The sequence below is a fragment of the Otolemur garnettii genome, unplaced genomic scaffold (assembly GCF_000181295.1).
Source record: "Otolemur garnettii isolate 467f Iridium unplaced genomic scaffold, OtoGar3 scaffold00005, whole genome shotgun sequence".
NCBI classification, from domain to species: domain Eukaryota; kingdom Metazoa; phylum Chordata; class Mammalia; order Primates; family Galagidae; genus Otolemur; species Otolemur garnettii.
Window position 1 is genome coordinate 24,034,456 of NW_003852400.1, and position 26,170 is coordinate 24,060,625.

The following is a 26,170-nucleotide window of genomic DNA, read 5'->3' on the forward strand; positions in this document are numbered from 1 at the left end:
GGAGGCTTTTAATTAATGGTTTTAAGATTCACTTTATAGTAAATATTTAAGATATCCCAGAGGAAACAGCAGATAGTGCCCCGCCCTTATGCCTTCATCCTTCACCATTTCCAGGGAGGATAGTGCTACTTCCAATTGCCAGCAATTAGGATTCTACCTGAATACTTTCTCTGGTACTCAAGAACTACTCTGCCTGCACAGGGGCCATTCCAGAAGATACTGGGGAATTCCTTCTCTCAGCGTAACCCTCAATCAATGATTGACAGAAGATGGTAAATACTCTTGGTTCCCATGCCCCTTGAATGGGATGACTCTAAAATATGTTCTTGGCAACCTCTTTAAGGACCCAGAGTGGTAACTTGCTTGATACACATGTTTTATAGCTGCCCTCTTTCCTGCCTCATTTTCCCTCTCCCCTATAATCTCTGTAATGAACTACTCACATCTAAATCCTTATTTCCATCCTAAGTTTGCTTCTGAGCAAACCCAAATTAAGACAAGGGGATATAAACACAATAGGGGTTTTACTCTTCAGGAACTTATCCTAACACAGGAGACCATTAATAAGCAATAAAAACAATAACTAAGAGGAGAAATACACAGCATTACACTGTTAAACAGAGGTGTGCAGGTCCAGGTAAAGATAATACTCAGTAGTCTAATGGTCCTTGGCACCATTGCAACATTGGCTAATGGTCCTTCCTGTAATTCTCAACTTTACCCTCACTGGGTAAAGCAGCAAGACTATCTCTAATAAATAGTCATCTAGTCTATGAAGCCATCTAACCTTGCTACCATCGCCAATATTCCAATAATTACTGACTACTAGACAGGAGCCAAAGGGTAATAAAGAGGGCAGAAATATAAGCTTCATTCAATTCCATGACAGCTAAGAACAAAAGAAACAAAAACTAGAAGGATAATATAATTATTCTACCTGACCAGTAAATTCAAACCATAGCTGCTATAAAATGAAATTTATCATTACCTCAACCTTTCTGACAATCCTGGAACCTCCTAAGGCAATGCTATGAAGAACAAAATTAAATCAATGTTCTGACCATCACTGGCCATTAGTTTCTGACATAAAAGGTCACTGTGAGGTGGTCATTTGCAATGCAACAGTTAACAATCAGATACTACTACAGAGCATTTTTAAAATAGGTAACATCTTGTGGAACCACCAGGCTGATAACTCAGATTAGATGATCAGGGAAGGACTGACTTGTAAGGATGAGGTGCATTTCAGGGAGCAACTGGCACAAAGGCACCTGGCATGTTCAGGCAACTGCAACATTAATCAAAACTTCTCTTTTCACTAAGTCAACTTACTGCTTAGTACTTCCTGCTTAGATGACTTATCTTTGATCTACTGGGTTCAGAAGTGACCAAAATATAGTCATATTGAAAATCAAGCAGTATCAACAAGATAGGCAGAAGCAAGACCACAGTGGGCTTTATAAGCAGTTTAAATTTTACTACAGATGCTGATTTAAGAGGCTCTGATAGCATTTAAAGAAAAGGGCAACAAGACCCCTGTTTTCAGAATAGAATGTAGGACAAAGTAGAAGTAGGGTGACCAGTTTCATGATCACTATAGATCCTAGTGAGCGATACTAGTAATGGGAGTAAATATATTCTGAACGCATCAGGGTTTTTCTGGGCACAAGAAACCAAACACAGGACCTAAGATGCTTTAACAAGGAAATTTATAAGCTTATTTTACAGGAAACTTAGTCCTACAGAAGGCTCAATGACATTACCAGAGAATCACATTCTTCCAGACCAATCATCTTCACCCTCAAACTGAAGTGGTTGTTAAATGACTGCCACTAGCATTTGAGAGTTGATGCTCCCATATTTATATGTGGAGAGGTTGGCTTCATGTGACTATTTTATGAAGCAGGATTGCTCTTTGCCAGATGCTCCCTAACCCCTTGTTTCCTTAATCCAAACTTATTTGAAGTTATCTAGCCAATCACGCAAGGGAAATGGAATTAATAGGATTAAAGATTAAACAGAGCTCACCCTGAGCTGTAAATAACGTTGGCTTGCCGTGAATCACCTGGCCTATGTGAAATAAGGATGGAGAACTGAGGGGGAAAAATTAGCATATGTTAGGAAAGAGGAAGGGGGGATGGATGCTGAGTATGCAAGCAGTGCTATCAACTACATGAAATATGCTTTGGAGGGAGAGTTGACAGGGCTTGGCAACAGATTGGATACAGAAGGAACAAAGGGTTCAAGGACACTATTTTTGGCTTTAACAACTGGATAGAAAACGTGCATTATTTACTAAGATGGGGAAGACAGGGGGAAAGGTCAGGTTTGAGGATAATCAAAACTTCTCTTTTCACTAAGTCAGCTTTAAGACACTCAGACATTGAAGAGAAAATAAGGTTATTAGTTTAATATATAGGTTTGGAGTTTGTGTATAATTTGAAATCCTACACATGAAATTTTTTTGTTTAGAAGAACTGAGACCGAAAAAACATATCGATAGAAGATGAAGTACACTCAGGAGTCTAGCAGACCCAAGCCAAGAGAAGCCAATAAAGTAGCTAGAAAATCCGAGAACAATCCCCAGCATCATATATGTGGGTAGACTGAAGGTGCTGCAAATTGTCAGTTCTTTGTCAAAATGGTGGGATATATTCCCTCTTTCAACTTGGAAAGTGTGGACAGAAAGGATTTGGATGCTTTTAAAAATACAACACATATCATAAAAGGCATTATCAGTAGTTGGAACATTATTATAGTCCTTTAAATATCTAGTGGGAAAAAGATAAAGGGACATGGCATCTCATAGCAATTCTAAACCGAGGCCTAATGAAAACTGCTGACCACCATTATATCTACATGTTTGTTTCAAATGGAACTGAGCTATCAAATTAGGAAGTGATTATGAAAAATTACAGGGGAATAAAAGGGAGTCATCACTAACAAACATTTATGCCTTTATCAATAAAACCATTTCATGTCTCCACATACGCATTCAATTAAAACTGAAGGAGCACTTGTATAGAAGAAACTATATTAGGTGCTGTTGAAAAAGAAATCCAGCGTCAAACAGAATAGTGTCTATATTTGAAGAGCTTTTCACCACTTCCCAGTTGACTGACAATGAACAAATTACTTAGCCTCCTGGTGCTTCTGTTTCTTCACTTGTGAAATGCAGATGGCTCGGGATTGTTGTGAAGACTCAGACATATAGCTGAGTCATAGCTTAAAATGATGTCTAGTATGCAGTAAGAGCCATAAAAGCTTCATTACTAAGAGGAGGTAAGGAACCATCCATATGAGCAGTAGCATGGTTCAGTAAAGAAAGAAAAAGTAAAGAACATTTATTGGTCACCACTACTATATTAATCATCATTTCCTTAATGTTCAGTTCAACCCCCCTGGGACTCTGTTTCCTAGACCCGAAAAACTGTTCCCAGGTAACTCTGAAACTTCCTTAATAGTAGACCACTAATAGTGGCCAAATTATGAATGAATCAAACCCCAAACATTCACTAGAACACATGCACTTTTTGAAATATCGTGAAGGAAACATGGACTCTAGCTCTGTATCTTCCACCTTTAGCTATTGCAATCCTGGTTCCCTTTACTTCCATACTATGAAATTGTTTTCTATTTGATAAAATGTTTACAGTAGACAGGCCCCTCCTGCCTGCTTCACAGGGTGGGGCACGGTCAAGATCAAAAAGAAAAAAGAAACCTATAAATTATAAAATTCCATAAAAATAACACTTCAAGGGATAACTTGTATTTCAGGTCCCTAGCTCCTAATTCTACATTATGCTACATAAATTTTATGTACACTTGAAATAACTCTACAGTGCTTACGATTCTACTTATTGAGTAAAACATTTACGTTCAAAAATATTCCTAACAAAAACTACATATTAGTTCCATTTTAAGTCATCAGAAAGAATATTTGCAAACCATATTAAATCTCCTATTCATTAAAGTTGATGTGGCAGGGTGGCTCCTGTGGCTCAAAGGAGTAGGGCGTTGGCCCCATATGCCAGAGGTGGTGGGTTCAAACCCAGCCCCGGCCAAAAACTGCAAAAAAAAAAAAAAGTAGATGTGGCAAGAGCTATCCTTTGCAGAATTTTAATTATACTAAATTAATGTACTAGGAATATATACTTGTTGATAAAGTATCCTGAGCCCACTTTATTAATTTTAACAGAAGACAAAGTTCTTAGGACTGTGACCAAATTACTTCACACTTTAAGTACTAGTAATACACTAACAACCATTAATAAGATTATTAATGGCTCAGGAACTAAGTAAATTACAGCAATTTAAAATGATTAATATTTTAAAAACACAGGTTTTGAAGGGTCAAGGTACAAATGTCAGCAAATGTTGCCTAAATTATCAAAACACAGATGAGATTAAGGTTCAATGTAATGTAAAAGCAGTACTTTATAACACAGAATATTTAATTAATGTGGTTTAAGAAAGTACTGAGGTGGGAGTCAAATGAATTCTAGCCCCAGATCGTTTAACCTGAGCCTGTTAACATCAAAAAAAGAAGTCTCTGAAAAATCATGACAAGAAAACTGCTTGGGGTGGGGTGGGGGTGGGTGGAGGTGAAGATGTGTACATTTACACCTGACAGGTACAATGCATGCTATACGGCCAAAGGGCACACCTGTAACTTTGACTCAAATGGCACAAAAGGATTATATGTAACCAAAATATCTGCACCTCGTAATATTTTGAAAATTAAAAAAAGAAAATTAACAATTAGAGGTAAAAGATCAAGACTTCTGAACCAAACCAAGATTAGACCAAAACATTTATTTTTGTTACAAAAACAAAAATAAATCAAATAATGAAATAAACATATATTTTTTAAGTTTCATTCTTGGTTTTCTATCCTAGAATTTAATAAACAGTTCAAATTTAGGTTACTTCAACACTTCTGGATGCTATGAAGTCTCCATCTTATAACCGTGTTTCTCTAGTTCAGCTCTACAATAAAACACAAAAAATAATATCACTAGACATTCTTTAAAACAGATTTCTCATAGAAATAATACAATTAATAAATGAGCGAAGCCTGAGGCAACATTATAAAATACTAATGAACAGCTTTATTTTAGTCCCTAAAAAGAAATCTAAGGGAAAATTAGATGAGCCTATAAAATACCAACAAAATTTTGTTTTTTCCATTAGTTATATTCCGTTTTTAATTTTCTTAAAAATTTATTTACCAAAAAAGTGAGGGATTTACAGCTATCCCCCAAATATACAAACATTCTGTTCCTAATAAATATCTAAACATAAATTTTGAGACATTAACTATCATAATAGATATTACTGTCATATACACAAAAAGAATAAAGAGATAGCACGCCACATTGACATCTCTCTCTCTAAACAAGAAACCATTATGAATTAAATTTAAAGGTGTGTGAAAGTTTTCTGCATTAACTATACTGGCAAAATGAATACAATAAAAATCATAGAATATTAAAGAAGGCTTTACTTTCCTAATTTTCAATGTGGATGAAAATCTCAAAATTTTATAATTTACATATTATGTAAATTTTATATTTTACATAAAAAGACACTTTTCATTATTTGAAATAATTTATTCGCCTTTTAAGGTTCAGTCACATTTTGAGAATGTCAACTGCAAATGTTGATCTGTCTTTTATAAAGCATTTGTACAAAGAAGTTTAGCCTTCTAATCAACTCCAACTTTTTAAACTCTCATTCCAAATAGCACCAGTAACTGTACAATCATAATTCAGATGTTACAGAACTTTATGACAAAATTATCAGAAGGCCAATCTATGATAAAACATCAAATAAATGTAAATTATGGTTATATGCTCTATATCATTACCTCCAATAAAATATATTTGTTCTGAAGTATAATTTGGTTTTGACACCTATCACAATATCCAATGCAAACACAATGCAAAAAACACATGATAGGAATGATATATAATATTTATTATTCATTTCCCCAAATTCCTTTGCTTTCCTAAATTTTTTATAGTGCTCTATATTGCAGATACCTACCTAATTTCCATGAGTTATATCAAGGACAAAGTCAAATAAATCATAACATTCTGGAAGGGTGCAGTATGGACCGGTAATATAAACAATGGATTAGGAGTCAAGAGTCCAGCTTAAGCCTCTAACTCTGGCCTTTCCTTTGCTAACTAAATTGCTTCTTTTGGGTTCTTCCTTCTCCTTTCATCAGGAAACTGAAGATTATAATAATTGTCCTTCATATGTAACAACTTCTATCCTTTCAAGATTAGATAAGGGAAAGTTATACAAATAGCATGTAGCACACATTAATGTAGAATGCTAGAACCCAAGTTTGAAGGTGCTGTGAGCTAAGATGCCATGACACTCTAGCCTGATGCAACAGAGTGAGACTCTTCCTCAAAAAAACAAAACAAAACATATACTTACCACAGTCTAAGCACTTTACACATATTAACTCATCTAATCCTTGTAACAGCTCTGGGAGTAAAGTTCTAATTATCTGAATTTTATAGATGAGAAAAGTAAGTCAAAACAAATGACCTGCCCAAGGTTGGTATGCCTAAATAAGAGGCAACTCTGGGTCAGGAACACAGGCAGCTTGATTGACTCTACTCTAAGCAGACTCTCCAAAGTTAGATGGGATTAGGACCCAACAACGACACAAAATAATAAAGCATGCTCTTTCTGTGACACATTAAGGGTCATTTCACAGAACAACTAGGAAGAACTTTTTTGCAGTAGACTTACTGAGAAACATTTTTATTTTTAAAAGGAAGGATTTCTGAGTCTGTGCTATTCAATAGTCATAAGTGGCTATTTAAATTAAGTAAAAAATTCAGCTCCCCAGATGCTCTAGCCATATTTTACAGGCTCAACAGCCACATGTGATTAATGGCTGTATTTTGTATTGCACAGTGCAGCTTATAGGACAGTTCCATCACTACAGTCAGTTCTATTTGACAGCACTGGCAACATATCAACAACCTAACCTTAGTGGGTAAAATTTATGACTCAAATCAGAAAATAAAAGAAAATCCTTACTCACCAATGAAGTTATCAAGATTTAAATACATACAAATCCATCAATCTACAGGCAGAAACATTAACAAAGAACATAAGAACACTGTGAAGGTCTATCAGAAGAACAATAAGCCACAAAGGATAATGTGCTATTTCTAAACCAGTAAAAAGGTTGGATGTACATGTAATCGTGATGAGAAATACAATTATGAATTTATTTACTACTAAAAGTCTTCTGATAAAAATCAATTTTTTGGTCATTTTTTCTTTTGAGACAGTCTCACTATGTCGCCCTCAGTAGAGTGTTGTGACATCACAGCTCATAGCAACCTCATGCGCTTATTAAGCAATTCTCTTGCCTCAGCCTCCCAAGTAGCAGGGACTACAGGCACCTGCCACAACAGCCAGCTATTTTGTTGGAGTTGTTTAACTGGCCTGGGCTGAGTTCAAACCTGGCACCCTTGGTGTTTGTGGCTGGCACCATAACCACCATGTTATGGGCACCGAGCCAAAAAATCAATTTTTGGTTGATTTTTAAGATAAAAGTACCAACGAAAGACACAAAAGAAATGAAAATTATGCAGTAATTTGACTCTTGAATGGCAAAATAAGAACACTTATTTAGCCTCAACTTTAAAATGTCAAGAAGATATTAAGGAAAAAAACCTGACATAATATTAAGAACATGATGTAGAGATCAACAACTTTGATAGGTCTGAAAATAAATATTCTAACAGCATAAGATATAATATAATTAATTCCAATGAAAAATAAAAGGGAATGCATATTATTAAACAGGTGGCAAGGTGTTCTCTGATGTGCCTCAGTTTTTAAAGGATATAACCAAAACAAATGCAAAAAGAAAGTACACATATGTGTACACATAGAATCTCATCTGAGAACAACTGAGATCGGTAAAAACAAAAAGGGCTTTCTTTTGAAAGCTATATAGCGATTGAAAAGAATGAGAAGAAAGAGCTCCAAGAGCTTGGAGTAGATGATATAATACTAACAGATTTTAGAGAAAAAGGAGGATTACTGTTCAATAGCTATGGTTCTTATCTTGTCCATTACAGTATAACAGGAACATCATTATTAAGGCAAAATGGAAAACTAAGGGGAGATAATTCTAAACTGTCAAAGCAGTTTAAAGTCTCATAACTCTGAACAATTACATCTCAGGGTACAGGAAGAATAAAAAAATATAGTCAAAAATCAAAGTCAGCAATCACTGAGAAATGGAAATGCCGAACTATGAAGGACCAGAGTAATGGTAAAAGTACTATTGCATTATTTCTAAAAAGTAAAGAAAGTAGATGGGAAAAATCATTACCAATCGCCAGCAAAATGCTAAGAAGTCTTTAGAATGTAGGTTTTAAGCTTGTTTTAAAAATATGCAGTGTTTAATAATGTAAAGGACATTGGAAACTAAGAAGGGGGGAGATTGGGAATGGGAAAATGACAAAAACTTATTTGCCTATTGGGTACAATGAACACTGTCCAGGTGGCTAGCACACTGAAATCCCTGATGTCAGCATTATACAGTCTACCCATTTTAACAAAAACATATGTATCAAACATATGTATAGTGCACCCATTAAAAAGAATTAGTTTATTAATTTTAAAATAATTTGTAAAAATGCATTGTGGAAATAGGTGGTACTGTACCACTATCAAAAATAATTTTTTTAATTATTATAAATTATCTCACTTCATTTTTGAACAAGTATACTAGAGTAATAAATTAGAACTATAAAATAGACCTTCTGTGCCTTGATTTGAACAAAGTAGGTGGCAGTCTGCTTAACTATCCTGTGGCCAAGACAGATAAATATGAGCTAAATAAATCAAAATCAAATTAGAGGAAAGAAATCGCTTCAACAAACAGTGTTGGGACAACCAGACATCTACAAGTAAAAGAATGAGTTGCACTATTTCACACTATATATACACACATAAATAAAGATCAGTCATTAGGGAAATGCACATAAAAACAATAGTGAGATAACACTTTTCATCCTTCAGAAAGGATAATTATAAAAAAAAAAAAAGAAGAAGAAAAAGACGTTTTGGTGAGAATGTGGAGAGACTAGAGCCTTCATACATTGTCAGTAGGAACAGAAAATTATTTAGCCACTGTAGAAAACAATTTGGCAGTTCCTCAGAAAGTTAAATATAGAATTACCATATGACTCAACAATTTTATTTAGGTATATAATAAAAAGAATTAAAAACAAGTACTCAAATACATGTACATATATATTCATAGAAGCATCATTTTGCAACAGCCAAAATGTGTAAACAGGCTTAATATCAAATGATGAATGGATAAATAAAATATGGCATCCATATAACTATCATTTAGCCATAAAAAAGAATAAAGCATTGATAAATGCCACAATATGGATGAACCACAGATGCTAAGTCAAAGCTAGACACACAAGGTCACACATTGTATCATCACATTTATATATAAAACATCTAGAATAGGCAAATCCATAGACAAAGAGCAGATAAACTGTTGCCAGGGGATAGGGGAAGGGGGAATGCACAATGACTGCTTAATGGGTATAGTTTCTTTCTGGGGTGCTAAAAATATTGGAACTAAATAGAAATAATAGTTGCACAGTATTGAGAATGTGCTAGATATCGCTGAATTGTACACTTAAAAATGATTAATTTTACATTATATAAATCTCACCTCAATAAATAAAATTAGGTAGATCTGGACATGAACATAAAATGTACACTTCTACAACCCCAATATTCATTCACCCCAATTTCAAAATCACCAATCTACTGGGCCCCAGCACTCTATGATTCTATTTCTTGCTGAGTTATTCCATATTGGCAGAAAATTAATGTTTACAGAATTAAACCCACAAGGATAAAAAACAGCAAATATTCTATTATTACATTTGTGAGACTAAAATGAACAAAAAATTATATGCAATTACACAAAGTATTCATGTTCAGAAACACAGGAAATAAAAACAATGTATCTTATGCTGCATAACTGAAAAATCTATTTAAAATATATTAAGTAACTTTTAGAGGTCAATAATTTTTATAATCATGAAATGTATAATTGACAGTGAACTACAATAGCAATCTCACTCAACACTTACCGTAACTGATTGGAGAAGTCATCTTCTACATTGTCATCATCCCAATTATCCTCCCAGACATGTGCATCTTCATCTTCATCTAAGCCAGCCCAGTCTAGAAACAGAAATAGATGGTATCTAAAAATTTCTCAGACATTATTTCCACAATTACAGAAACTTTAGAAAGTTTGCTACTTAACACTCTCACAATCCAAAAACAGCTAATAAGGTATCAGTGAGAAATGGCAATCTTCTTCCTTAAATCTTGAAGTTTATACTGGCTTCTCACAATTCTTGAATTTGCATACTATCTAAAAGAGAAAACAAAAATTCTACTTGCCATGAAAATTTATTCACTTCACTGCTTTTTCTTGGAGCTCACTTTTATAAGTTCTATTTCCTAATCTTTCAAAACACAGCAACAACAATCCTAAAGCAAGTTGAGTAGCAAGAAGACACAGCATGGAATTCAAACCCGCTAAACATTAAGGATAATTCATATAGACCAAACACAGACCAAATTATAAGCCATCACTAGTATTTGTCCTGTATCATCAATATAAACATTTAAATTTTTAAACAAAGGCTGAATATAAATACATGTAAAGAGAAATGTTATAAGTAGTTTACAGTTTTCTAAATTTTCTTCTTTCTTTTTGGTAGTGGTAGAGGGGAGGTTCAGAGTGAGACTCCAGCTTTTATTTAAGAGCATTTGGAAAATACATACGTATTACCATTATCTCCCAGCTCAAACCTCAAGCTTTAATTAAATATGCTATCTGGGTTGAGCCAAGAAAAAGAAATTGTCAAAATTAAGTATCTGTTTTATGAATATTTTAAGGCGTCTTCATGAAGATATCTAATGGAGTTTAATGTTCCCAAAAAATCATCTGAATAAAGACTAGATACTATGTTCTTAAGTAAAGAGTTTGACTTAACTCAAGATACAATGTTTTAAGGTTCAAAGATAACAAGCAGCCCTCTAGTTAGCCTGAACCACTTCCAACTAATCAGCTTTCTAAAGTGATAAGTAGGTAGTTTCCATCTATATTGGTTCCTAAAAGGAAATGATCATGTGTCAAAAGATTCAGGCTAGAAATATAAAATAATAAGAGTATTTACTTGATACTTTTCTGCTAACCTTCTAAGTCTTTGAAAAATATGGTAGAGCCTTAATTGTCTTTTAAAGTAATTGTCTTTTCAGGAACAGCAAAATTATAGGCCCCCAGAAACTTTTTATCTAATTATGATTTGATTCAAAATGTTGATTTCAATAGTTATTACTTGATGTCATTCAAATGTCTTCAAGCTGTCTTTACTTCTTTTAACTTAGAAAAGAAAAAAAAATACTTGTTAATTTGTACCCAAATGCCTCAGAGAATCACCAACAAGAAATAAAACAGAGTTAATAACTTATTTTGTGGGAGTGTCAATCCTTAATTAGAAAAAGTCAAGATTCTTAAAGCAACAGCTAAATTTTTAAGACTGATACGATCTTTAGTTTATCAAGCTGAATTCTGATGATCATTTATAATAAGAACAAAAGTTCTCTCTTCCTCCTTTACCACCGCACACTATTTTAATGGCAGGAAAAGGAAAAGAATAATGTATAGCATAACAGAAATAAAGTTCCAAGAAAAAGAAATTGGTCCATTAAGAGGTGGGGGTGGGGTGGGTGGAGGGATAGTACTATCAACAAGATTTTAGGTAGAACACATCCAAAAAGATTTTGGTATTACTATACAGTACTTCAAAATTAACACTACTCTAATTCCAAAAACACGGAAAAGCTGGTCAAATTCATTAATCATCTTATAAATCTGAATATTCTTTTTTACCTAGGAGTAAGATGCACTGAAGTCTATATAATACCATACCATCCTTCCAATTATCACAGATGAGGAATAAAAAAAAAAACAAAACACAAAACTTTCTTTTGAATTACAATTTAAGCATTTAGAGTTACCTAATAAAAGCACTAAAAAGAAAATTAGCATCCACAGTAACAAACCAGAATCTATAATCTATTTTTGACAGAAACTTTATTTTGTTTACTGGCCAGACTCAGAGCGGCTCAGGCTGGTAATCCCAGCATTTGGGAGGCCAAGGAGGGAGAACCACTTGAGGCTGGGAGTTAGAGACCAACCTGGGCAACTTAACACTAAAAAAAAAAAAAAAAAAGTTGGTATGGTGTTGCTCGCCTATAGTCCTAGCTACTCAGGAAACAGAGGCAAGAGGATCACTTGAGTCCAGAAGTTTAAGGTTACCGTGAGTAATAATTCCACCCCTGTACTCTAACCTGGGTGACTGAGTTACACCTTATCCCTTAAGACACACATACACATTTGTACGTTAAAATATATACACATTATGTACTGAACTTAAACTTAATAGGGTAAAATATCCCCAAATAGCATTTCCTGCACTTATATATACTGCATATATGTGTTAAAACATATGTAAGTTATAAAACATGTAAACTTTTAGTACTAAGAGCATAACAAAGCTGTGACTATTGTAATCTCTGGATTTAGTTAACAACTCTTGCAACATGTCTCTGAATTATATATTAATTTTCAATTATAACAGGACACTGAAAACAAGGCAATTTTATCTAATTACTCATTTTTAAAGCCTTAAGCCCAGAAACAACTTCTATACAAAGGACAAAATAAAAACAAACAAGGATACCTAATTCAGATCTACTGCTATCTTCCAATATATTGACCTTATATACCAGGAGTCCTCAAACTTTTTAAACAAGGGGCCAGTTCACTGTCCCTCAGACCATTGGAGGGCTGGACTGCGGGCTCCGGGATGAGTAGGCTGCTAAGGAGGACAGGCAGCAGCAGCAAAAACACCTGGCGGGCTGGATAAATGTCCTCGGAGGGCCACATGTGGCCCACGGGACATAGTTTGAAGATGCCTGTTATATACACTTTACCTTTAACACTAAATGCATTGCCAGAATTATGATCAATCGTTTAAATAACCACAGCTGTGTTTACTTCAATGTGTATGCTTCCAGATGTGTTCTGGTAAAAAAAAAAACAAAAAAAACCACCGTATTTTAAAAAGTCAGAATTAGAAATAACCAACAACAGATGCCTAATACATAAGTTTCTAGCAATTCTAAATTATTTAAGAGTCTGCCCCAAATATGTCTTTCTTCACACTTGCCAGTTGAGAATTACATCTGTGACTAGCTTTAAATTGCAAAAATCTGAACTATCGAAGATTCCACATGCTTCATCTAAGTATCACCTTGATATCTGAGTGTGAAAAGGGTTTTCTCTCAACTTGCAAAGTGTTTTTAACGCTTAACCCTTCCTATCCTCTAATATACATACCGAAATTTCTTAAAAGTATGAAGTATACAACTTTGTAAAAAGGTAAAGAGGAAACTACATCCATGCTAAATAGGATTACAAATATTCCGTTCTATACCAATTTTCAAGGGCATAAAATTTTCATTCCATAAACAAAGCTACTTTGAATATAAACAACCTAATCTCCAAACAAGTTTCTCAAATAAAAAGTGTGCATGTATATGCAGAAAATTACACAAAGAGAAAAATACAAAACTGTCCACTGACCATTATAGGTGAGTGTGAAAGAACAGCAACAGATGCAAACAGCATCATTCCACTTATAAAAAAATAATGAAGCCATACCAAATCTAAGGAATCTGACATAAATTTACATGTGTTCTTATTGAGGCTGTATAGAACAAATTAAAATTTTTTCTCACATGGCATCACTTCTCTACTATATATTCTCCAATAAGGACCAAAACTGTCAGTAGGGAACTTCAGAGTAAACAAAGAAAAACAAGTCATAAATGATGTTGCTACTCTGCCACTGGTGAGTTTTCAATTATTTGTGGCTAGAAACAGAAGCTGAAAAAAACTTACATAACTATTTATAACAATCTTTATATTAAAAAAAGGAATTCAGGGCGGCACCTGCGGCTCAGAGGAGTAGGGTGCCAGCCCCATATGCCGGAGGTGGTGGGTTCAAACCCAGCCCCGGCCAAAAACTACAAAAAAAAAGGGGGGGGGGAAATTCAAACATAACTTTTCATTAACAATTTAAGAAATATATATATGGTAGAATGGTTTACTTTGTGGATTCTCATTGATTGCTGCTTTTATTTTTCTTTAATTCTATAAATTTCACAAAGAAGTCATCACATTTTTTCCAAGCCCTCATTCCTTAAATTAATCTCAGTTCCATTGTCTGATCTCCCTCCACAGTACTCAGTCAAGGGTAGCAATCTGAACTCTTACCATGCATATTCTTAGACATGCAAGTGCAAAATCACAACACCTGATTTCTTATTCCCAACACCTCATACCAAACTATTTCCTAATGCTCCATCATGTCTATTTCCAATGTTACTCTGGCATCTTTCTCTTCACTTCCCTCCCAATAATAACCTATTTCAGAGGCCTTTAGTTCTCACCTGAGTTTTTTCAACAATTTGCTAATTACCTCCTCAACTCTAGTCTGTTTTTTCAAACTAATTCTGCTATAATGTTTCCTAAACAGCCTACAACCTAAAGGAAACTCACATATATGTTGTAATAAGCAAAACAAGCAAGTAAACAAAAATAAACAAAAAAGCCTACTTCTACTTAAGGATGAAGTCCACTGGTCATTCAGCTTAAATATTTCCATGATGAGGCTCCAAAATACCCATATTTTCAACTACTATTTCACAAGCAAATAAAATACATACACACACTTTTTCTCTAGCTCAGAGCATGTACTCCTTTTCCCTTCTTTTGAAAACCCTTTTCCTACATTTCTATATTCTGAAAGCTCTGTTCAAATGTTGCTACCTCATGTTGTACATAACTGGAAATAATTTCGCTTCTTTTCAATTGCTGTTGTACTTTACTATCAGTAGTTTAACACCCTGAAAAACCAAATGAAATCTTACCCAGAAAAAGCCCAATAGATAAGACAAAAGCAACATTGCTCTGTTTTAACTGGGGCTAGGGAGGAAAGTCTTGGAGTCAGACCCAAGGATAAGCATTAAGCATCTCCAAAATACTAAGGAGCTCCACCTTGGTGTGAAAACCACTGTCCCATATACATACTATTTAATACACTCACAGACCAATATCTACAGAGAAGTCAAATTTGCTTCTGTGTAGCCTCTCACTAACTGTGACCATGGGTAAGTTATTTAATTATGCTGATCCCTAGGTATGAAACCTTTCTCATAGAGCTATTAAGATTAAATGAGCTTGTGCATCTAAAACACGTAGTACTGATAAATGATGTCTAACATCATTCTCTCAGCAAGCCTTAGTACCAGATTTGTAGGAAGCAGCAAGCATATAAGGTCTGATAATTAAGTTTGAGAATTCATCCTAGAAAAAGTGCTACATACCTCATTGCTGAGTATCTCTCTAGACACTTTCAAAGCAGGTGAGACTATGCACTGACTCCGGTGCTAGGTCCACCTTCACAGCAACTGTGGAACTCTTTTTCTGAAATGACCATCAGAGCTGTGATCATAAGAGGTCTGACAATTAAGTGGGCAAACTTGCCGCCACACACCAACACTGACAACACTGTACAAACAACTCAGTAAGGCTTCATAACCATGGTATATCAGTGTCTCACAGCTGTGTTCATGTGGATGTGTCTTGCTGAGTGGCATTCATTATCTTTGTTGCATGTTTTTACGTTCCACAGGATAGATCTGATAGCCAGTCCAGAAAAAGAGTACCAAAATTGCTTTTAAGGATGCACTTGGTGCTGGCATCAGTGCATAGCTTCCCAAAGGGAGCATTTCAAAGGTGACCATAGTGATATTCAACAATGAATTCAGTATGCAGCACTTTCACCAGGACAAGTTCTCAAACTTAACTGTCAGACCTCATGTATTAAATGAATAATTTATTATGCGTTAATCACTAATTAGGGAACTTGAGGAGTAAGGGAGGCAAACAGAGACACGTTCCAGAATAAAGACAATACCATTTTTACTAAACATGACACACACAATAGAGTGCACAATTGTAAAAATGATATTTGGGATATTTAAATACTTCTAAAGAGGAATAGAGTTGTCCTTTGGTATAATCAGGTGATAGGTTCTAGGACCATCTGCATATACCCAAATCCTACAGTTAGCTCTTCTGAGCAGAGCCCCCAATAGAGGAAAAGTTGGTCATCTGTACAGGTGGGTTCTGCATCCTATTAGTACTATTATTTCCCATAAATGAAGCTGACCAATTCAAACTCAAGTTGTTCAAGGGTCAATTATATAGTTTGTGAAACTTAGTTTCCTCTTGATGTTTTCACAGTTCACTACACCTTTCATAAGTTATATTATCAAGCAATTAAGTAATTTTAACACTATTTCAAACACAACTGCTTATTACTTGCTCATTCTACAGAACCAATGAAATAACTAATCAAGTAGTTCCTCAAAAAATTTTTTTGAATTTATTATCCTGGTTCACAACCCTCACTACCTGCTTCCAAGCACCAAAATTCTGATTTGGGTCTTTTTTATTCTGACCTATAAGCATTCCTAAACAATGTATGCTACTGTTTTATGTGTCTTTGTATAAGTAACCACACACACATTGTTTAAAGTACCTTTGGAGAAACATTGTATGGCAATATTATCTTTATACATTTTTAATACTAGAAAATAAATTGATTATTAATAATCCACAAATTCAATAAACTTATTTTTTGATATACCCAAAATTACTACATGAAATATTTGACCAAATGTGATACCAAGTATCACCCAAAATCCAAACTCCTAAGTACATTAGAGAGGAAAGAAGAAAGGAACTGATGTCTACTGAATACCATCTTTGTGCTAAGCTAACTGAATGTCTGTATATCCCCTCAAATTCATATATTGAAGACCTCACCCTCAAAGTGATATCTGGAGACTGGGTCGTTGGGAGGTAATTAGGACTGGACAAGGTCATGAGGAGTGGCACCCTCATGATGAGATTAGTGCCCTTATAAGAAGAGACCAGAGAACTTGCTCTCTCCCAATGAGAGAACATAGCAAAATGGCAGATTTTTGCAAGGCAGGAAGGAACTAATATACAATTAGTTTAGATTGTATCTTGTGCCAAAATGCACAAAGAACGATGAGTAGCCTCACCAGGAATCAAAACCTACTGACACCTTATTCTTAGGACTTCCTGGCCTCCAAACCAGGTGAGAAAACTAATTTCTGACGTTTAAGTCACCCAATCTATGCTATTGTGTTATGGCATTCCAAGCAGACCAATACCATTGTGTAATCCTTTCATTCAGCTAACAAACATTCTTACCCTTAAACTACAGATCAAGAACCTTTGGATAAAGAAAGTAATAGTTCAAAGGAAAACATAATGGTCAATCTCAAAGAAATTAACCCAAACCAAAATGATGTGCTTTCATTTACCAGGTTGAAATGACTAAAATGTTTAATATCTAGTGTAAGGAAGCTTATGAGGCAAAAGGTGAACTGTAGATGGAAATAAATTGGTGTAACTCTTCTAAAGGCAATTTGAGAATGTATGTCAAAATTTAAAAGACCCACAATCCTAGATGAGGTATTAGACCCTAAGTGGAACAAACAGGGCATTTCTGCAGAGACCAGTAGCATGGTGTGGTTGGTGTGTCAGGCCTGGACGGAATGAAGTCACCCACATTAAAGGGAAGAAAAGGGTGGCTTGGGCTAGAATGATGATCCCATCTGGGTTAAGCAGGGCATCCATGAGGGAGAAGGCAAAGATTGTTTAGAGAGGGAGATTACTAGACAATATATTTAAGATTTTAAGATAACGGAAACTAGGTTTTCTCACTACTGGAGAAGAGAGTTACAAACGTGGAAGACAAAAATCTGGAATGACTCCTGTGATGTTGAATTGCAGTTGAAAATACCTATCCGAACCCAGTATTTTATACACAGACACACACCTATATATTTCCTAGTTCCTTCCACTCGAGGGTCTGGGAACAGGAATATCCCCAGAACAATAAGCATAACTGCAGTCAAGATCTTACCTTCTAATTACCATTCTCCACTAAAAGGAAATTACACTGGAGAAGAACAGCTGATTAGAGGGCTAGAGCAGGCAAAGTACCAGATTAGTTTGGATTGTATCTTGTGCCAAAATGCACAAAGTATGATGAGCATATGTCAAAAAGACACAGAAGACAGCTGAAGGGGTTTCTCGTGCAAATATGGGGCAAAATGAGAATCAAAATAACAAGTTATAGCCTAATGAATCGAAATCCATGAGCCCACAATGATCTAAATCCGGCATCCTCAAACTATAGCCCATGGGCCACATGCAGCCCACCTAGGACATTTATCCGGCCCAACGGGAGTTTCTGCCACCGCTGCCTGTCCTGCTTAGCAGCCGACTCGTCCTGGGGCCCGCAGTCTGGCCCTACAACGGTCTAAGGGACAGTGAACTGGCCCCCTGTTTAAAAAGTTTGAGGACCCCTGATCTAAATGAACAAATTGGAAGTTTGACTGATAATGACTGGAACACTGTATTTACATAGTATCAAAGTCCCTTCCCACAACATACTGATTAATTATGAAAGGAAAATAAGAAATCTGACAATGGAAAAGCGTAACAAACACCTCCTTAATAAAGTGATCAAAGTGAACATCAGTAACAGAACAAATGAGAATCATGTTCCACCTGATAAAATGCAGTGAGTGGTACAAAGCATCAATCACGGCTGTGATATTCCTGCCAAGATGCAGAACCTGAGCCTACTGGGGAAACATGAGACAAATCCTAGTTGAGGGACATTCTATAAAATAATTGGCATATAATCTTCTACAATGTCAAAATCATGAGAGTCAAAAGAAAACTGAGGAAATGCTCTAAAGCCTAAAGGGAAGAAGAGTAAAGAGATATGACAACTGAATGTAACCCACAGCTCTGAATTAAGACATTATTGAGACAACTGGAGAAACTAAAAGGGATCTGTCAATCACATGATAAGGTCAAATAATCCTTATTCAAAATGCTTGGACCAGAAGTGTTTTGAATTTCAGTTTGTTTGTTTTTTTAAGTTTGGAGTATGTGCATTGTACACTTAAGGCTGAGCATCCCAAATCCCCAAATCTGAAATGCTCATATTGGCACTCTAAAAATTATGTTAAAAAATAAATAAAAATGAATCTGCTGGTATCATCTGGCAATTTATACTCTAGGAGTTTATTTTATAGGTAAGCACCAACAAAGTACACACCAAGATGTAAGAACATTCACTCCAGTATATTTTATTTAAAAAAAACCCCACCTACATAACTATCAATAAGGGAGCAGTTAAATTGATTTTCATATTACTGTGAAAGCGTGTCTAAGATGTATTAATAAAAAGCAAATGGGAGAAAATAGGATGGTCATGTATATATTTAAAGGATATATACAACTAAGCACAGTTTATATATAAATTCTGGAAAGATAATGAGAAAAAAACCCAAAACATTTAACACTGGTTACCACTGGAGCATGAAAAATCTTTTAGGAAATGGTGGAGAGGAATAGTGCTTCCAATTTATATGCTTTATAGGTTTACATTTTTACTATGAGTAGTCACATGTACAATTATCCACATACTATAAAACCATTTAAAATAAGAAGTTAAGTAACGAGCATGAGTTGACAAGCTCAAAGTTTATGAGTGATGGATTTGAACCTAGGTCTGATTCTAGATTCATCATATTTATTTCATTCTGGATTTCAAAAACTTTATTCTTGCATACAATTACCAATAATGGACATTCAATAGGTATTCTGCCATTAATTATATAGATTATATATTTTTCCTTAATTTTTAGTAACATGAACTTTCTAATTCTTGCTACCACCATTTAACTGTTTGATAGTGTTTGTAATGTATCTACTATATTGTAGCAAACAGCAAAGCCCCTGCAACTACGGGGTAAACAGACTAGTATAGTGTCTAGCACTGTTAATAATAGTTGCATTTACCTTTTGCATTTAAGATTCTAAGGAACCCTTCTATTGATTATTTAGTCCAGCTGGTATACAGTATTCATGTAGTTCTCAATGGCATTTTTCATAAGAATTCTTCTTTGTTGAATTAATAACAAAAAAATAAAAAGGGGGGAAAAAAGAATTCCTCTTCGTGCAGGGCTGCCTATGCACAATACACACTTAAAATCCTTAACCTCTATTCACTAGATTTTGGCAGTTTTTTTCACACTGCCACCTGTCAAGTAAAAGTGACATCTGAAAACATTTCCTTGGTTAAGAATCACTATAAGATGTCCTACTTTGTTAGGCAGAGGTGAGAGTGCCTCAGCTGTTTTAGAACACTGACAGCATAAGGGTATTCCCAGTCCACTATCTGCTTCAACAGATTCCCAACAATAAGAGCTGTCCCACCCAGAAATTTCTCAAGGGGATAGGTGGGTAGTATTCTGCACTCTCTGGCATATATTATTGATGCTGCAGGCAAACTCAGTTATTTTAAATATTTTTTAAAATGTCCCTTAAAATAAAACATCTCTATTCTCACACAAGAAGAGGAGAACCACTTATTTCCTTTTCACTTTTACTCTCATCCACTTCTAATTGTCAGAGAAAGGAAAATAATAAAACTCTTAAAACTCTTTTCAATATCTGATATGAAAAAGTATTCTAAGTTTCAACTTTATTATCGAGTACTTTAGTTTTAGATTTCTACTATCAACAACCTGTGTGATGGATAAAAAATGAAATCTTCTCTAGAGTTGAAGTTGCTCTCCAGTTCTAATATCCTAACCGTTTCAAAGCCTTGAAAATTATATGAAAATCAATAATGCCCAAGACCTTAAGTGTCTTCCTAAAAAAGCCTACTCACTCTTAAGCAGTTTAAATTGTCAAGAAGTCGGGTAACACACTTCACAAAGATCCTAAGCATAATTTTTAACAATTCCTGGTTAACAACCAGTAGATCACATACCCATCAATTAGCTTAATTGTGAGGAACTTCCCAAGTAACACAGATTCAGAGAATAAATAATGGAAGGAAAAAATAAAGCATTTGTTCTTTTGCACTGAGAATCCTGATAGATGTTACACTTTACATTGAAGAACTACTGAGAAGAAACAATGAGGTTTCCATGAAAACATGCTACCTTAGTTTCTTTTTAAAATAAAATTCCTTTTCCTTAAAACGATTAAATGGATAGATAGCCTACCAAACAGGTTCTTGTCCAGGATAAGACATAGCTGCAACACTTCCAAAAGATGGACAATCCTTAATTTCAGTAATGACTTTCATGTGTGAAGTTCTATATTGCAAGTTACTCTAAAGTGGACATCATCCACTTTCCAGAGCACCTGAGACTCCACAAAGCCAGAAAGTAAGACTTTCTGTAGATTGCACAGATGATTACAGGCTTCCTTAACAGTGGGAATGTTAATTTAAATCTGGCAGTGATATATTTATCACTGTCAATGATATACTTACCACAAAGACAACCACAAGAAAAAGAATTTTCCAAAGAAGGAAAAAAACTTGAGAATAAATTAGGGCATTAACAACCGAACTTAAAACTCATATACTGGAAAGATTCAAAATAGGTCACTTTTTCAAAATAGAATTTTCCAAACTTTAATGTACATACACATCTTAGGAATCTTGTTAAAATCCAAACTGATTAACTGGGTTAATCAGTTGAAGAATGGTTGAAGAATGAGATGCTGTGTTTCTAATAGGCTACCAGAAAATGCCAAGACTACTGATCCATGGATCACACTTGGAGTAACAGACCCTAAACCAGGTGTCCTCAAACTGCGGCCCACCGAGGACATTTGTCTGACCCGCTGGGTGTTTTGCCGCCACTGCCTGTCCTGCTTAGCAGCCGACTCGTCCGGGCCCCCCAGTCCGGTCCTCCAACAGTCTGAGGGACAGTGAACTGGCCCTCTGTTTAAAAAGTTTGAGAACCCCTGAGCCTAGACCATGACTAGGCCAAACATGAAAGAAATGTCTCTTTCTTAAAAGAGAAAACACGAAAGAAATGTACAGTCTCAAAAGAGAAATGTTTCTTTGGTGATATTTTTCCAAAATTTCTTTCTTTTTGGTTTTGTTATTTATCAGAACAGTTTTCATTAGTAAACTTGAGTGGTTTCATTGATTTGGTATCCAACAAAATATAATTCAAATAAAGAAAAATCTTCCTAGATCATAAGCCAGAGAACACAGAAATCTGAAAATAAAAGCATTTCAAATGTTTTTTATTCTAATGTATAAAGAGTCCTGAATAAATTAGGTTCTACATATTCAAACCTGAAAACAAATATTCTGTAAACAAACTAATAAATGATAAATTACTCAATACTATTAAACTAACCCACTGTGAGTCCTCTGTCTTCAGAAAGAATATTTTCTTTGCTCTTCCTTTTAACTTTGAGATTTTTTTTACAATGTAACTAGCAACATTTTAAATAAATTGCTACTCACAACATAAACTTTGTAAAACAAGACTACACACTCTACAAAAGCTGATGCAATAAAAGTTGCTGAAAAAAATCAAGTATATCATCAGGCACATGGTTATCTCTAGATGCTTTTCAAGTCCTTGATTCTCAACTACCTATTTCAAACGCAGGTTCACTCATTCAACAATCATTTATTGACCACCTACTACATGTCAGATACTCTGTTAAATGTTAGAGACAGTTTGAATTGGAAAGTCAGACCTTTCACATACTAGCTTGGACACTTAATGGCAAATTGGGGTTTTATTGTTGTTTTTTATCTCTATCACTTCCTCAGGGTGTCAGTGATAAGCAGATTATATAATAATTAAGGTGCCTAACACTGTGCTTTGTATGTGACAAATAATAATGCTAACTATTTGAAATATGAAGTCTGAGCAAAAAGTGGATCCTGCCTTCAATAAGCCAGTGTTCTACTACACAGCTCTATGTTGAAGGATTGTAAAACAACTTGAAAGTGAGGTAAAGAAAACATGACTGAACAGATAAATCCACTACCAAAACAAAAAGCTAACAATCCCCACAATATAATGAATTCCAGAACTGAAATGTGTTTTGGGTTAGTTTATGAGCTTGTCTAGCACGCATACTAATGTTCTCTTCCACAAAAGAAAATAATAGAGTACAAATAAATAGAGCAAATGTTCCAGCTATGTGGTTTTATGCACCACAGGACCATGATGGGGTATACAACTTAGGACAATTTTAGTGAAGCAGTAATTGCTTGATGCAACAGATGTGCAAGCCATTAGCCACAATTCTCTTCCTACTACCTTCAGAAAGCCTGCCCAATAGTAACCTCTGTTCTTACAAGGTAAAAATTTATGAATCCTACTTATAACAACTAGCCAGAAAAGCAGCCAATTTTGAAAACCAATCAGGCAACAGTGTATAACAAACAGAAGCTATATAGGCAAAGTTAAAAGCCTTGGTATCAATCAGGCCAGGTGTCCCAATTCCACCATTTCTAGCCAGTTATGAGACACTAAGAACGTTTCTGAACTATTTATTAAAAAAAGCTTCAGCTTCTTTACCTGAAAAATGGAGATATCGGTACCCACTTCCTGTATTTGTAAAAATGGTATATGTTAATACAAAGTACTGGGACAAGTTCCAGAAAACAGCAGCCACTCAATAAATGTTCCCTATCTGCTATTATCTATAATGAGAAAACTAAAAGTTCCTCTTTACCTTTGAAGCTAAATCAAAATGCAGAAGTTCTGGGTCTTATAAAGCCTTAAACTTGTAAGTCTGAAAAAGACTAAAAGTGGTGAGAAATAGGAATAAGGCAGTAACATAAACTCTGCACCCAACACCTGATCGTCCCATCCAACTTAACAAGCTCCATCTGTGACGTCCTGTAAGCAAGCAGCACTGGCATGACTAGGACCAGAAGTTTAGTTCTGGAAAGGTTTTAACTGGCAAAGGCAGGCTGCTAAACCGAAAGAAAATGGGGAACAGAAGTTCTGTAGGCACGAATTAAGTGGTGGGCAGCCCTCCAGGCTAGGGTCCCGATCACCCAGCTCCTTCCAGGGAGGCAGCAAAAGCTACTGGGCCTCGCCAGAGTCCCACCATGACGCCCCCGACACGAAGTCGCGGCACACCGAAGGCTGAGTGCCAAGGCCTCGAGTGGCGGCCGCGGGAGCCCAGTGCTCCCGCAGGTACCTCGAGCGGGGCCCGTGCGCCCGGCCGCCTCCACCCGGAGGCCTGAGTCACCGTTCGCGCGGCCGGGAAACCAAGGGGCCAGCCGGTTACCTTCGGCAGGGAACTCCTCGAACTCGTCATCCTCCTCTAAGAGACCCAGGTCTACCGGCTGTTTTTTCTCTGACATCGCGACCTCTGCGCCCAACGCCGCCCGGAACAGTAGGAAAGTTGGAACTCTCACTCGTCCCCAACACGGCCGCCACCGTTGCTGCAGCACCCGCGGTAGGCGCCACCATAGAGACTCGCGGCAAGAACTGCCGGTGCTGCGCGGGGCATGCTGGGATGCCGGAGGTCCTCCCGGCGCTTCCTGAGGGCTTAGCGGTCCTGAGTTAGAAAGGCGGGTTTTTCGTCTTTACCGTTTTGCTCCAACGCTCTTAATTGCTAAAGTTGAGATCAGAGTCGGTTTCTCTGACTGCAAGGGACACATAATGTGTTAAAAAAAATTAAACAGTCTTTACTTAGTTTATCACTGAGGAAGGCAATCTAAGGAGATGAAGTGACTGCATCCTTCAAAGTGCCAGGCCCTTAGCGTACAATATGCTCAGCCTTTAAACCAATTCCCTAGGAATGGTATTAAATATCTCCACATCACAGAAAATTCAGATCGGAAAGAAACAGCCAAAGACACGCAGGTAGTGCTAGACACCTTAAATGCAGATTTGTTTGCCTGATTCCAATCTCCAGTCTTTTACGTTATGCAGTATTTCTCCAGCTTGGAATTGCTTTGTGGTAAATAGCCTGTTAACTAGAATTTGTGTGTATGTGTAGTGTGTGTGTGTGTGTGTTTAGTAACTCTAGTTTACAAGTTATAAAATATGTAAAAAAGGACACGTGTAACATTTTTTATGGGTTCCAAATACTATGTCATTTACAATTTTGTGAAGAGCATTTGAGTGTCATTTTGGATATATTGGTGATCTGTATGGAACTCCATACATAATATATGTGATATATATATATGTATAATGGAGGAATATTATGGAACACATACAAATTGGATATTATCATAAATTTTGATATACATACTTGTTCATATATTTAAATCCTATTTTCTTCGTTCAACATCTTGTAGTTCATATGATCTACCAGGTATTGTGAGTCAAACGTAGATAAAGTCCTTTTCTTAAGGAGCTTGTATTCTACTCAGATATGTAAATAGATGAATCACAATGGAACAGTAATTCATTTGAATCTCCACCTTGAAGTTATGTGAGAAATGAATAAAGTATATGGTAATACAGCGAATGGTGCAACTAAATAGAGAATAAATTTGGATGAGAACTACAATTAAATCTAATATTTTAAGAAGCAATACAGTCATGATATATCATACTATTTTGATTTGTAGGTTGTTTAAAATACTGGTATCTCACTACTAAAAAGTAATATATAAGGTAATGCATATTTTAATTAGTTTGATTTAGCCATTACGCAATATACACCCTGTATATGTATTTCAAAGCATAATGTTATGCACCACAAACATATTTTTGTCAATTAAGACAATTTTTTAAAGAATGCAAAAAATAGAGACTTTGCCTAAACTTCCAGAAAATCAAATTCTAGTTCTTGAACGTATTTTGATTAGTTCACCTGATATATGATAAGATTTGTATCAATCTTTAGCAATAGAAAAAAATTAATAGCAAAATAAATTCACATCTCATTCTCTTCATTTTCTTTCTCTTTTTTTTTTGAGGCAGAGTGTTGCTATGTCGCCCTTGGTAGACTACCATGGCATCACAGCTCACAGCAACCTCCAACTCTGGGCTTATTCTCTTGCCTCAGTCTCCCAAGTAGCTG

General features: G+C 35.6%; 1 protein-coding gene across 1 annotated transcript; it reads right to left on the minus strand.

Moving 5' to 3' along the window:
• Positions 1-4,795: 4,795 nt before the first annotated feature.
• On the minus strand, positions 4,796-24,609 carry SEM1 (SEM1, 26S proteasome complex subunit). Its single transcript, XM_003782694.3, has 3 exons — positions 24,419-24,609; positions 10,173-10,266; positions 4,796-4,989 (listed from the first exon to the last, which is right to left on the minus strand). The coding sequence occupies exons 1-3, from the start codon at positions 24,492-24,494 to the stop codon at positions 4,947-4,949; spliced, it is 213 nt and encodes a 70-aa protein (XP_003782742.1). The 5' UTR covers positions 24,495-24,609; the 3' UTR covers positions 4,796-4,946.
• Between the last annotated feature and the right edge of the window lie 1,561 nt (positions 24,610-26,170).